Source organism: Anomaloglossus baeobatrachus, chromosome 6 (assembly GCF_048569485.1).
Source record: "Anomaloglossus baeobatrachus isolate aAnoBae1 chromosome 6, aAnoBae1.hap1, whole genome shotgun sequence".
NCBI classification, from domain to species: Eukaryota; Metazoa; Chordata; class Amphibia; order Anura; family Aromobatidae; genus Anomaloglossus; species Anomaloglossus baeobatrachus.
The window spans coordinates 117,392,961-117,405,594 of NC_134358.1; the positions used below are offsets into that span (position 1 = coordinate 117,392,961).

The window sequence follows — 12,634 nt, forward strand, 5'->3', positions numbered from 1 at the left end:
CACTTCTGCTACTTTAAATATCTCGCAGGCATCAATTATTATATCACAATATTTGGGCTTACCCACTGGTAATTCTTGGCGCTACAGCCTTTTTGTTTTCATCATGATCAAATAAGATAGGCTGCCTCAATCCATTAAGACATCACTCATCAAAATATACTCCGTGGCAGAAAAGATATAAAACATATTACCCGTGTAATTCGAAACCTGCTCTTAAACCTATTTATATAGTCTTGGCATGAAACATAAAGGTTTACATATTTCAAGAGATTAATTATTCCAAAGTAATTACATGAACATGAAGGTATTTTTTTTGTCTCCTTGGAACAGATTCATTGCCTGGAGCAGAAGCATTAATGGAGGATGATGAAGAATTCGAAAGTGCATCTCAAGTGACAGGACCTGTAAGTAAATGACATTGCTATTGACAAGGATAACATTAGAAATAATGGTGTTGAGAATGGGGATGATACAGACAATTATAATGCTGCCAAGGACTACTAAATAATAGAAAAAAAATGTAGATGCTGTAAAATTATGTTGTAGAATTACAAATGGATGCTAGTATGGTTTTTGAGAGTAAGGCCTAAGACACATGGCATGAAAATCTGAGCAGGTGGAATGCGATAAAACATCGCATTCCACTCGGACCAATATTAGCTTATGTGCTAGCTAACCCATGAGCGATTATTTTTTCAGCCCTAATCGGACCGAGAAAACAATTGCAGCATGCTGCGAGTGTAATGCGATCCTTGTTTCTCTCGCACCCATTCAAGTCTATGAGGCGAGAGAAAAATCGCACTGCACTCACGTAACACCGGTGTACTGCGAGTGCAGAGCGAGAATGGCAATAGCCGGCAACAGAGGAGAGAGGGAGATAAATCCCTCCCTCAATGCAGCACAGGCCCGCCCCTCCTCAGAGCTGGCCTGCCCCTCCTCAGTGCCGGCCCAACCCCCGCAGCTGTGGTCCGATCACATGATTGGACCTCAGTGGCAGTGACACTCGCATGACACTCGGTTCCCGCTGTGCTGCCAGCATGAGCCGAGTGTCATGCGAGAATTGCAGTAGTCCCCCGTGTGGCCCCGGCCTAAGAGAAAGCCAGAGTATCCCCAATTCTGACTGGCAGTTAATCAATTGCCCACTATGGAGCCCAATGATGTCTAAACTGTAGTAATAAACTTATTGTTGTATTTATTAGTGACTGATATAAATGAATTATACAGTTAAAGAACCATTTTTCTATCCTAGAATTCTCAATAAAAGGTGGTGGTTATCATTTGATTGATTCCTTAATGGTATTAGAAATTACCTGTCATTTTATCACCATTTAAATTTGTAATGTTGCATAAATCTGCATTACCTACTATATATACTCGAGTATAAGATGACCCCAGTATAAGTCGAAGCCCCTAATTTTACTACAAAAAACTTTCAAGCCTTATTGACTCGAGTATAAGCCTAGAGTGGCAAATGTAGCAGCTATAGGAAAATTTCAAAAATAAAAATTGATCCTAATAAAGTATAATGTACCCATACTTGTTCTCTTTAGTAATGTGCTCCATCATTGTCCCCCCTTGTAATGATGAGCCCTTTCTTGTGCCCCATAATAATGTGCCCATCGTTTAGTAATATGCCCTGCAGTAATGTGCACATCATTTAGTAATGTCCTCATTCTGGTCCCCTTCTTGTCCCCTATTATGCAGTTGTTTACTCACAAAAAAATTATTCTCACCTGTCCTCCGTTCCTTCGGTGTCCTCTTATCTGTTTCTTGCAGTCCGCAGGCACATAGACCCCCTTCATGATTGCGGGCAGTGCACGGTGCCGCCGCTGCAGGCTGCCATCATAGGATTCGGCGCCGTAAAGCATTCAACTGTAGTAAAGCCAAGACAGCAGCGGCAGCCCCGTGCAGCAGACGCAATCATCAAGGAGTGCTTCTTGTGGCCGCTGGCACAAAGACTCCTGTATGATCACATCCTGTACACGGGGCCGCCGCTGCTGTCAGCGCTTTACTGCAGTTGAATGCTGTGTGGCACAAAGCATTCAACTGAAGTAAAGCCATGGCAGCATACTGCAGCGACGGCTCCATGCACCAGACGAGATCATCGAGGGGTCTATGTGCCTGCGGACTGCAAGACGCAGGTAACAGGACACCGCTACAGGAACAGAGGACAAGTGAGAATAATTTTTATAAGAACCTCACTTCAGTATAAGTTGAGGGGGGAGTTTTCAGCATAGAAAAATGGGCTGAAAAACTCGGCTTATACTCGAGTATACGGTAATTAATATGGAGGAAAAAGGGTGTGAAGTTTAACAAAAAGGTGGAAAAGATATACAAGGGAAGACAAATAGGTACTACCATAATGAATGAATGTATCTGATCTAAAAAAGGAAATTTTTGACTGTCAATAACTGGATCAGCATTCAGAGCAAACATTTTATCCATTTACTGATAGTAAAAGTATTTGGTATCTTTTTCGAAGTAATCAGCTTGGCCTTTTTGATACCATCTTTGGAACCACTGTAACAAACTTCTCGGTTCAGCTGTTATATTGATTAAAGGAAATCTGTCAGCGGATTTTTGACACCTCACTTAAGAGCAGCATGATGTAGGCAAAGAGGTTCTGAATTCAATGATGTATCACTTAGATTACTGGCTGAAGCTGTTGTGACGCAATCAAAGATTTCAGATTTAGCCATATAGCAGAGACCATAAGCTGCCCCTGCCACACCGGGCTTTCAGTGTACATTTCTATAGACAGAAGCTGCTAATCACAGTGGGGGCTAACATTGGAAGTAAAGAAAAGCATACTTTATGATAAGAGATGCAGGGCTGAATTCTCTGATTTAACTCTAGCAGCATGGTTTCTTCAGAATACATACCAAAAACCTCCTGACAGACTCTTTACTAGTTCTTCCTCTTAGTTGCCTCTTCTTAAAACTAAATAACTGTAATTCTTTTAATCTTTCTTCATAAGATCCTTCATATCATTTATCAGTTTTTTTGGCTCTTCTTTGCATTTTTTTTCTAACTGGTGCCCATAACTAAACTGCATATATCAGATGAGGCCACATTAACACTTTGTATAGTGATCCCGTGAGTCCAAGCCGCTTGTATTACATCACAAAATCATGCAGACATTGGAGGCTGCTGATTTCACTTCTAAAAGCTGAAAGATATTCTGCAGGAATTCGGAGAGATTAGCACTGCTGCCTTGAAGCACTGTCTTTACTATTTTACCTGAGCCTCCAGAATTCAGGGGTTGACATTTTTTGGTAAAGGAAGCACTAAAAGTGATTAATGTGGAGTAGAAACTGACAGATGACTGACATACAATTATCTCCATGTAATTATTGGCATCAAGCTCCTTTAAAGGTCCAATATCTTTTGATGTCTGTAAGGGAAATCTGAGCTCAATATACCATTTGATGACAAGTGACCTTGTATAATGTGCTAATCATATCCCAAATAGGGGCCTACACAATGTAATTGGCAGTTACTTTGGATAGTAGCATTTGTCTTGTGCAGGACATGCATTTTACGTACAGAAGACACTTGATTGTGGGAACGGCCACTTATAAGAAAGTGTTCAGTTGAATAGTTCAGCAGGGTGAGCAGGTTAATGCCAGAACAGGAATTGGTGATTAGATCTTTGGGGATTTTCTCATGGCACTTTGTGACCTTCAACAACTCACTTTCCTTCCGTTGTGCCTCCTGCAATTAAACCTTGTAGTAGAACCAACATAAGCAAGTAGAACGTCCATCGCCTTGATGTTATTGTTATACATTATTATAGCTTATTTCTGTAATTATCCAATTAGAAGCGTGCACAATGCATCTGACTACTTGATATATCGCTGCCTTTTGAGTCGGTCTACTCAGATTAGAACCAAATGTTAAGTAATAACCAGCCGGGGGGTTCTTTTATGGACTATTTTGTTTTATATTTTCTCTCCTAGTCGCCTTGAAGGATTTACATTGTAAAGAGCTTTAAAACGTGTTCACTAGAATGTTACAAGGCTCTTTATTTACTTTGTTCCCCCTATCTCGGTTTAGTATTAAATATGCTTAGAAAGAGAAATGAATGAGACACAAGTTTATTCATGCAATGATCAATTTATATTAAATTTTCATTGGCTGTCGTTTCCAGCGACAAAGCTATGGAAATTGCAAAATTGTATTGCTCCTTATATTCTCAAGCTATTAATAGATAAAGTATGTGAAGATTTTAAAATTTAATATCTTATGATGTTGATTTTTTTTTTTTACACAAAAGGTTTTGTACAAATTGCAACTCCAAATGTATTTGTTATTTTTTAGTACTTACGTCAAAAATTAATAATGAGAAAAGAGGTTGTGGTTAATTTTTAGTAATGAAGTATAACATATTTAGGATTGCATTCTAACAAAAACTGCATTGTCTAAACAGGCTAAACAGGTCATAGCTGTATTAAAAATGGCATGAAGCAAATATTTTTATGTTGCATCCACTTTTACATGGCATAAAAAGTTGCAATTTGTGCAAGACGTCACACTAATGGGTAACATTTGACATATTGATCTGTTGCTCTCGTTAACATTCTGAAGAACTTCAATTAATATACGTAAAATTCAATTCAAATTTGCACAAAAAAAATTACATTAACTTATGACTTTTGACATATATCTATGTCACACTATGTACGGGGAAGTAACAAGTGAATGGTGAAAGGGAAGGAAAACCCTGTGTATAGAGAAGGGGGAGATGGTGACCCCTGATCAAGCCTACTACTTGGCCCTGGGTTCCCTCACCACCGTAGATACCACGCATTTATGCGCCGAGCCGGATACCTGACCCTGGCTGACCCTGAAATAGGCCCTAGGTAGGCAGTGGAAGGGATGAGCACTTAGTCAGCTCCACTAAGCTCGTAAGAAGACACAGAGTTCATAAACATTGGGAAAGTAAACAAATAACTTTTCTCCAGATGACTCAGGGAGAGGAACTGCAAACAGCAACAAAGTTTCTCCAGATGAATACAAGCCGACTGCTTGCACTGAAGACTTGTTAACACTAGAAGTCCCAGAGAGGGGAGGGGTCATTTAACATTTCTACCTTTGGAACCCAGAGACTGGTCGAATGACCTGAAGGATTTTAGCTAACATCCCATAATCACCGTCTTTTGTTCTGTAATTAAGGCCATTACTGTCGTACCACAGGAGGTGGTTGTTTTCCATTGAGTTTAGCCATTTAGTTTCTAGTTAGTTCTAATCAGTTTGGACTAAGGGTCATTTGACCCTCTTTCGGGACTTCAGTGGGAGCTTGAAATTTCTGGGACTTCTAGTGTTAAGGGTAATAGACCTATCACTGGCACAGGGTAAGGGGACATGAGGGTATATTAAGACACCAAGGGAAGTGCTGATGAAAAACAGCTGAAAGGGGGAGGAAATCCACTGGGACCTAAAGGGAAAGGGATAAAAGCCAAGCAGAGAAGATACATAGAATGCCAAGTACAACAAACAGGAATAACAGAAGATGAGGGAGCAGTTTACGCAGCCAAACACTGTGACCTTCTATAGCCCGACATCAGAGGAATGTCTGTCACCCGTGACACACCGTGATAATCTAATACTGAGAGTATATTATATATAACACTGGGAAATGTACTATTTGCTTAAAAGTTGCACTGTTGTAATTTGTGCCAAATTTATCATTATTGTTCCTAGAAAAAGTTTTGAAATTATAACAAATAACTGTCATTTTAACAGGGGTGTATAGACTTTTATGTTCAATGTAGGTCAGCATTTACTTATTGCAATAATTATTTTTGATGGTGAATAAAATGAAACCTAATACCTCACATATACAGTATATAAAACAAAAATGGTGGCATTTGAGTTAAAATTTTAATAGACTAAATTCAACACTTCCACTCCATATTTTATAAAAATATTGAAATACTTACTGACAGAGAATGTGAAAATTTTGCAATTTTCTAATTTTTAATTTCTATGCCCTTAAGCCAGATAATTATGTCACACAAAATAATTAATAAATAACATTTCCCACATGTCTACTTTACATTAGCACCATTTTTTAAACTTTTGTTTATTACGAAGTTAGAAGGTTTAAAAGCTTATCAGCAATTTCTCATTTTTCCTACAAAATTTACAAAACCAAATTTTTTAGGGACACAACACATCTAAATTAACTATGAGGGACCTATGTGACACAAAATACTCAAATTGACACCATTTTAAAGTTCCCCCCTCACAAAGTGCTGACAACTATATACAAGAACTTTATCAGCTCTTTAGGTGCTTCACAGGAACTAAAACAAATTAGAAGGAAAAAAAATGAAATTTATTTTTCCCACAAATGTTGCTTTAGCCCAAATTTTTGATTTTTAAAAGGGTAGAAAAGTAGAAAATGAACCATACAATTTGTACAATTTTTCCCGAGTACAGAAATACTCAATATGTGGTGGAAAACTACTGTTTTTGCACACGGCAGGGCTCAGATGTGAAGTAGCACTATTTGAATGCCATGGTTGCCATTTTGTGTTTGCAGAGCTCCTGATGTGCCTAAATAGTGGAAATCCCACAAACGTTACCCCATTTTGGAAACTACAAACGTTAACTATTTTATTTAGAGTGGTGAGCAGCTTTGATCCACAGGTGCTTCACAGAATTTTAAAGCGTTGAGCCATAAAAATTTAAAAATAAGTGCCCGCCCATAATCTAGTGCCCGCGCTTTCCCCTCTGCCTCCAGCGTTCTGCGCAAGCACTGGCCAGATGACCGCACGTCCCCTCTTTCCCATCTTTCCCTGGAGCAGGAAATAGATAGGAGGAGCGGAGCTGGACACCACCGGTTTTGGCCAGTGCTTGCGCAGAACGCTGGCGGCAGAGGGAAAAACGCGGGCACTAGATTATGGGCGGGCACTTGCGATGACAATCAGCGCTGCCCATAATCTCGTTGGGGGACGGCGTAAATCGGCAGGAGGGACAGTAACGGACACCAGAGAGCCTGCCCCCATGGACGATTTAGAAGATTTGCATCCCAAAAGGTACAACTTTATAAAGTATTATATTTGGTCTAAAGGGGGCAAAAACACAACAGGAACCTTGCTAGAATGCAGCCCACGAGCTGCAGAAGGGGAAACTTTTAGGTTTAAAGCAAAATTTTTGATGACAAGTTCCCTTTAACCCCAATTTTTTATATTTACAAGGGTAACAAGAAAAAATAGACAATGAAAATGTTTCTAAAATTTCTCCTGAGTACACAGATACCCTACATGGAAAATTACTGTTTGGGTGCATAGCGTGGCTTGGAAGGGAAGGAGCACCATTAGAATTTTGAAGTGCCATTTTGGCTGGAATAGATTGCAGATGCTATACCACATTTGAAGATCTCCAGACATGCCAAAACAGCAGAAACTCCCACAAATGAACCCATTATGTAAACTATACCTCTAAATGAATTAATCTAGGGGTGTACTGATAAATTTTAACCCTAAGGTGATTCACAGAATTATATAAAATTGGGCTGTGAAAATAAAAAAATACTATTTTTTCCACTAAAATGTTTACTTGGACCCAAAGTAATAATTTTGAAAAAGAGTAATGGGGGAAAACGATCAATACAAATTGTTACACAATTTATCCTGAGTTCGCCAATACCCCATATGTGTTCAAAAACTACTTTTGAGGCAGTTCAAAGTGGGAAACGTTTGCGGGTGCTATGTCACATTGGCGAGGCTTCAGAGATGCCAGAACAGCAGCCAACAAGTGACCCCAATTTACAAACTGCACCTATTAATGAATTCATCTATGGGTGCAGTGAGCAAATTGACACCAAAGGTCTGTCACAAACTGTTATACTATTGGTTGGTGGAGTAAAAATAATTAAATTTTTACCACTGAAATGCTGTTTTAGCCTCAGATTTCCTTTTTTTTAATAGGAGAATAGATAAAAAAAAGGCCCCATAATGTCTTACACAATTTCTCCTGAACATTGCAATATCCCATATGCAACTATATAGTACTGTTTGGCCGCACAACATAGCTCGGGAGGAAAGGAGCGCCATTTGACTTTTGGAGCACAGAAAGTTAGAATAGTTTGTGGACTCCAGTTGCAGAGCCCACAAGTGCCAGAAAAGTAGAAACCCCTTCAAGTGACCACATTTTGGAAATTACACCCATGTGGGAATCTCCAGGTGTAGTGATGATTTTGTCTGTGGAAAAGACCCATGGAGTCAAATGCAGTGAATTTGCAAAATTAAACTTTGCAAATAAGTCCCTGTAGTGCCCAGTACATTGTGCCCAGCTCATGCTCCTGGAAACACGCACCCCTTAAATTAAGCAGGCTCTTCTCACTACAAAAATACCACACATGAGGACATTAACTGTAGTTTAGGCAAATTGTAGTGCTCAGAAGTGAGGGAGTCAGTTGGATTTGGGAGTGCAGATTTTGTTGAATTTCTTTTTAGGGCGAGCTATAGCGTTTTTTCCATAGCATTTGAACTTTGAGTAAATTGGAAGCTCCCTTTATTTCCATTAACAGATGACGGACCTGTGTAAGGACTGTTTTTTTTGTTGGTTGAGTTGAATGCTTTTGGTAGCCACTTGGAGTGCAGAATATTTTGTAAAATGGCATTGGTGGCAGTGCATGCGCAAATTGAGATCTCTGCTCTTCATTTAGACGAGATTTCAATGTATGCATGCGCCACCAACTTTGCCATTTTCCTGAAGGCTGGCAGGAGAACAATGTGCACTAGCGCCGCCCAACGCTAGGATGATGCAGGTTCGAAAGTTAAACCAGAAAGATGATAAAGACACCCGAGGCAGTGGAGGGGCTATGGTAGAGTTCCACACTCCCACTCCAGAGGCCAATTCTGATGCATGAAACTTTAATTACAAGAAAACTTAAAAACAGTTGTTACACACAATCTACAAAACCTGTGTATCAGTGCCGATATGGACTAGTCTGTACTTAAGTTAGCAAAATACTGCCGACAAGTTCTCTTTAAACTAATACTTGTTCAAGTACCTTTTGAATTTATGACAGCATTCTGTCTCTTTTGGTAGCAGAATATCACCATGGACCATATACAGTGCCTACAAGTAGTATTCAACCCCCTGCAGATTTAGCAGGTTTACACATTCGGAATTAACTTGGCATTGTGACATTTGGACTGTAGATCAGCCTGGAAGTGTGAAATGCACTGCAGCAAAAAAGAATGTTATTTTTTTTTTTTTTTTTAAATTGAGAAAAGTTTATTCAGAGGGTCATTTATTATTCAACCCCTCAAACCACCAGAATTCTGTTTGGTTCCCCTAAAGTATTAAGAAGTATTTCAGGCACAAAGAACAATGAGCTTCACATGTTTGGATTAATTATCTCTTTTTCCAGCCTTTTCTGACTAATTAAGACCCTCCCCAAACTTGTGAACAGCACTCATACATGGTCAACATGGGAAAGACAAAGGAGCATTCCAAGGCCATCAGAGACAAGATCGTGGGGGGGTCACAAGGCTGGCAAGGGGTACATAACCCTTTCCAAGGAGTTGGGCCTACCTGTCTCCACTGTTGGGAGCATCATCCGGAAGTGGAAGGCTTATGGAACTACTGTTAGCCTTCCACGGTCTGGACAGCCTTTGAAAATTTCCTCCCGTGCCGAGGCCAGGCTTGTCCGAAGAGTCAAGGCTAACCCAAGGACAACAAGGAAGGAGCTTCGGGAAGATCTCATGGCAGTGGGGACATTGGTTTCAGTCAATACCATAAGTAACGTACTCCACCGCAATGGTCTCCGTTCCAGACGAGCCCGTAAGGTACCTTTACTTTCAAAGCGTCATGTTAAGGCTCGTCTACAGTTTTCTCATGATCACTTGGAGGACTCTGAGACAGACTGGTTCAAGGTTCTCTGGTCTGATGATACCAAGATCGAGATCTTTGGTGCCAACCATACACGTGACGTTTGGAGACTGGATGGCACTGCATACGACCCCAAGAATACCATCCCTACAGTCAAGCATGGTGGTGGCAGCATCATGCTGTGGGGCTGTTTCTCAGCCAAGGGGCCTGGCCATCTGGTCCGCATCCATGGGAAGATGGATAGCACGGCCTACCTGGAGATTTTGGCCAAGAACCTCCGCTCCTCCATCAAGGATCTTAAGATGGGTCATCATTTCATCTTCCAACAAGACAACGACCCAAAGCACACAGCCAAGAAAACCAAGGCCTGGTTCAAGAGGGAAAAAATCAAGGTGTTGCAGTGGCCTAGTCAGTCTCCTGACCTTAACCCAATTGAAAACTTGTGGAAGGAGCTCAAGATTAAAGTCCACATGAGACACCCAAAGAACCTAGATAACTTGGAGAAGATCTGCATGGAGGAGTGGGCCAAGATAACTCCAGAGACCTGTGCCGGCCTCATCAGGTCTTATAAAAGACGATTATTAGCTGTAATTACAAACAAGGTTTATTCCACAAAATATTAAACCTAGGGGTTGAATAATAATTGACCCACACTTTTATGTTGAAAATTTATTAAGATTTAACTGAGCAACATAACTTGTTGGTTTGTAAGATTTATGCATCTGTTAATAAATCCTGCTCTTGTTTGAAGTTTGCAGGCTCTAACTTATTTGCATCTTATCAAACCTGCTAAATCTGCAGGGGGTTGAATACTACTTGTAGGCACTGTAGAATTTGCAATATTTGCCCACTCTTCCTTCCAGTAGCGCTTGAAATCTGTCAGAATATGAGGGAATCTGTTGTGTACAACCCTCTTCAGGTCAAACAATAGATTTTCAATTAGATTTGGGTATGGGATCTAGCTGGAATATTTCACAACTTTTAACTTATTTTGGTGAAGAGATCTCTTGTTGATTTGGAGGTATGCTTATAGTGATTGTCGTACTGAAACCAGAAATTCCTCTTCATCTTCAGCTTTTTAGCAGAGGCCTGAAGGTTTTCTTGTAAAATTGAATGATATTTTGAACCCTTCATTTATTCCCTACACATTCACTAAAGCCCCTCTTCCAGTTGCTGAAAAACAGCCGAGAAACAATGCTGCCTCCACCATACTCTCCACCATGCTATTCTGTGGGTATTGGATTCCTTTAGTGGTGCGCAGTGTAGGCTTTGAGCTAAACCTACCTTTTGGAATTTTGGCCACAGTTCAACCTTGGTCTCTCCAGACCATAACACATTTTCCTTTTGGCAGACTTAATGAAGGTTTTGACAAAACATAGCCATGCTTGAAGGATTTTCTTTGTCAGAAAAAGCATTTGTCTTGCCACCCACCACACAGGCCAGACATATGAAGAATCTGGGAGATTGTTGTCACATTCAGTACACACCTGGTACGTGCCAGAAATTAATGCCGCTCCTTTAATATTGCTGAATTCATCCTGGTAGTCTCCCAGACCAATTTTTGTTTTTTCTTTTCATAAATGTTTGAGGGATGTCGAGGTCTAGTTAATGTCACTGTTAAGCCAAATTTAGGCCACTTTTTGATGATGCCTTCACAGTGATCTATGCTATATCAAATGTGTTAGAAATTGGAGCCTTCTCCTGACAGATTACTGTAAACAATGAAATCCCTTTGCTGTGTTGTAAGCTAATCATGGATAAAGGTTTTTGATGTAAAATGCAACTAAAAAAAGTTTACCTTTACATTATGACACTATCTTTTAGAAACATGGCTTCATCATCATTTTGAAATGGAAAAAAAGCTAGCGCTCTAACACTACATCTGATCCCTGTTCAGTTAGTACCCCTTGGTGTGAACAGGTAATTGAACTAGTACAACTGCTGGAAAGCCAGCATAAAGTCTGTGCAAAAGGCCATGTGTGGAGAACACTTTCCTAGCTTCAAATGAAATACAGTAAACAGATTGGCAGCAATTTTCCAGTTATGAATATTTGGGTTTTGTGACAAGCGTAGGTTCTACAGTTATGGGACACACATTTAAGCATCATTATCATAAAGGGAATGATATGCATGTATTTTACATAACTGTGCAACCTGCACATAAACCCAAAATTAAAATTAGGCAGCTGGATGATGATAGATATGTCATATTTCCTATCTTTGGAAAGCTAAAATCATGAAAGGAAATTTGGCATTAATATCTCCCGCCTGTGACATCCAGGGGCAAAGCTATCCTGAAAGTAGGGGATCCCATAAGATTTGAGACCCGAGCTGCATCACTTTCACCATCCGTCATCTGAGGTGACCAAGGAGAGTTATGGTGGAGTGACTATTCTTTAATAAATAAAGATTTTGAGTTTTCCTCTTTGTTCATCTGGAAGATACAGCTCACAATAGTATTGTTCCATGTTTCAATCTGCGCTCTTCCCTCCAAAAGAATTATCCCATTGCTGTGAACACAGGTCAAATATTTTTCTTTGTTTATCCATTTTATTTTATGTAACTGTATATACTGTAGTATTTTGTCCTCATTGTAATATCTTTTGTATATTTTTATAAACACTGCTTACTTTTCAGATTAAATATATGAAATGCAATAGCTTCGCCCCACGTTCTCTATAAACTGCATCCCTGAAGCCTTGTGAGGTCATACGATAAATGATTGGTGGTGGCAGCTACTTTTCTTTTGGTTATTGCAGAGCTTGGCAGTGACCATACTGAAATA

At 39.9% G+C, this 12,634-nt stretch overlaps 1 protein-coding gene across 4 annotated transcripts in view; it reads left to right on the top strand.

Moving 5' to 3' along the window:
• Positions 1 to 12,634, top strand: part of C6H8orf34 (chromosome 6 C8orf34 homolog) — a 458,472-nt gene that overhangs the window by 312,265 nt on the left and 133,573 nt on the right. For all 4 annotated transcript variants that reach the window (XM_075353192.1, XM_075353191.1, XM_075353195.1 and 1 more), the window contains exon 10: positions 331 to 404. In XM_075353192.1, the coding sequence (XP_075209307.1) occupies positions 331 to 404 (74 nt within the window). The remainder of the gene's footprint in view (positions 1 to 330; positions 405 to 12,634) is intronic.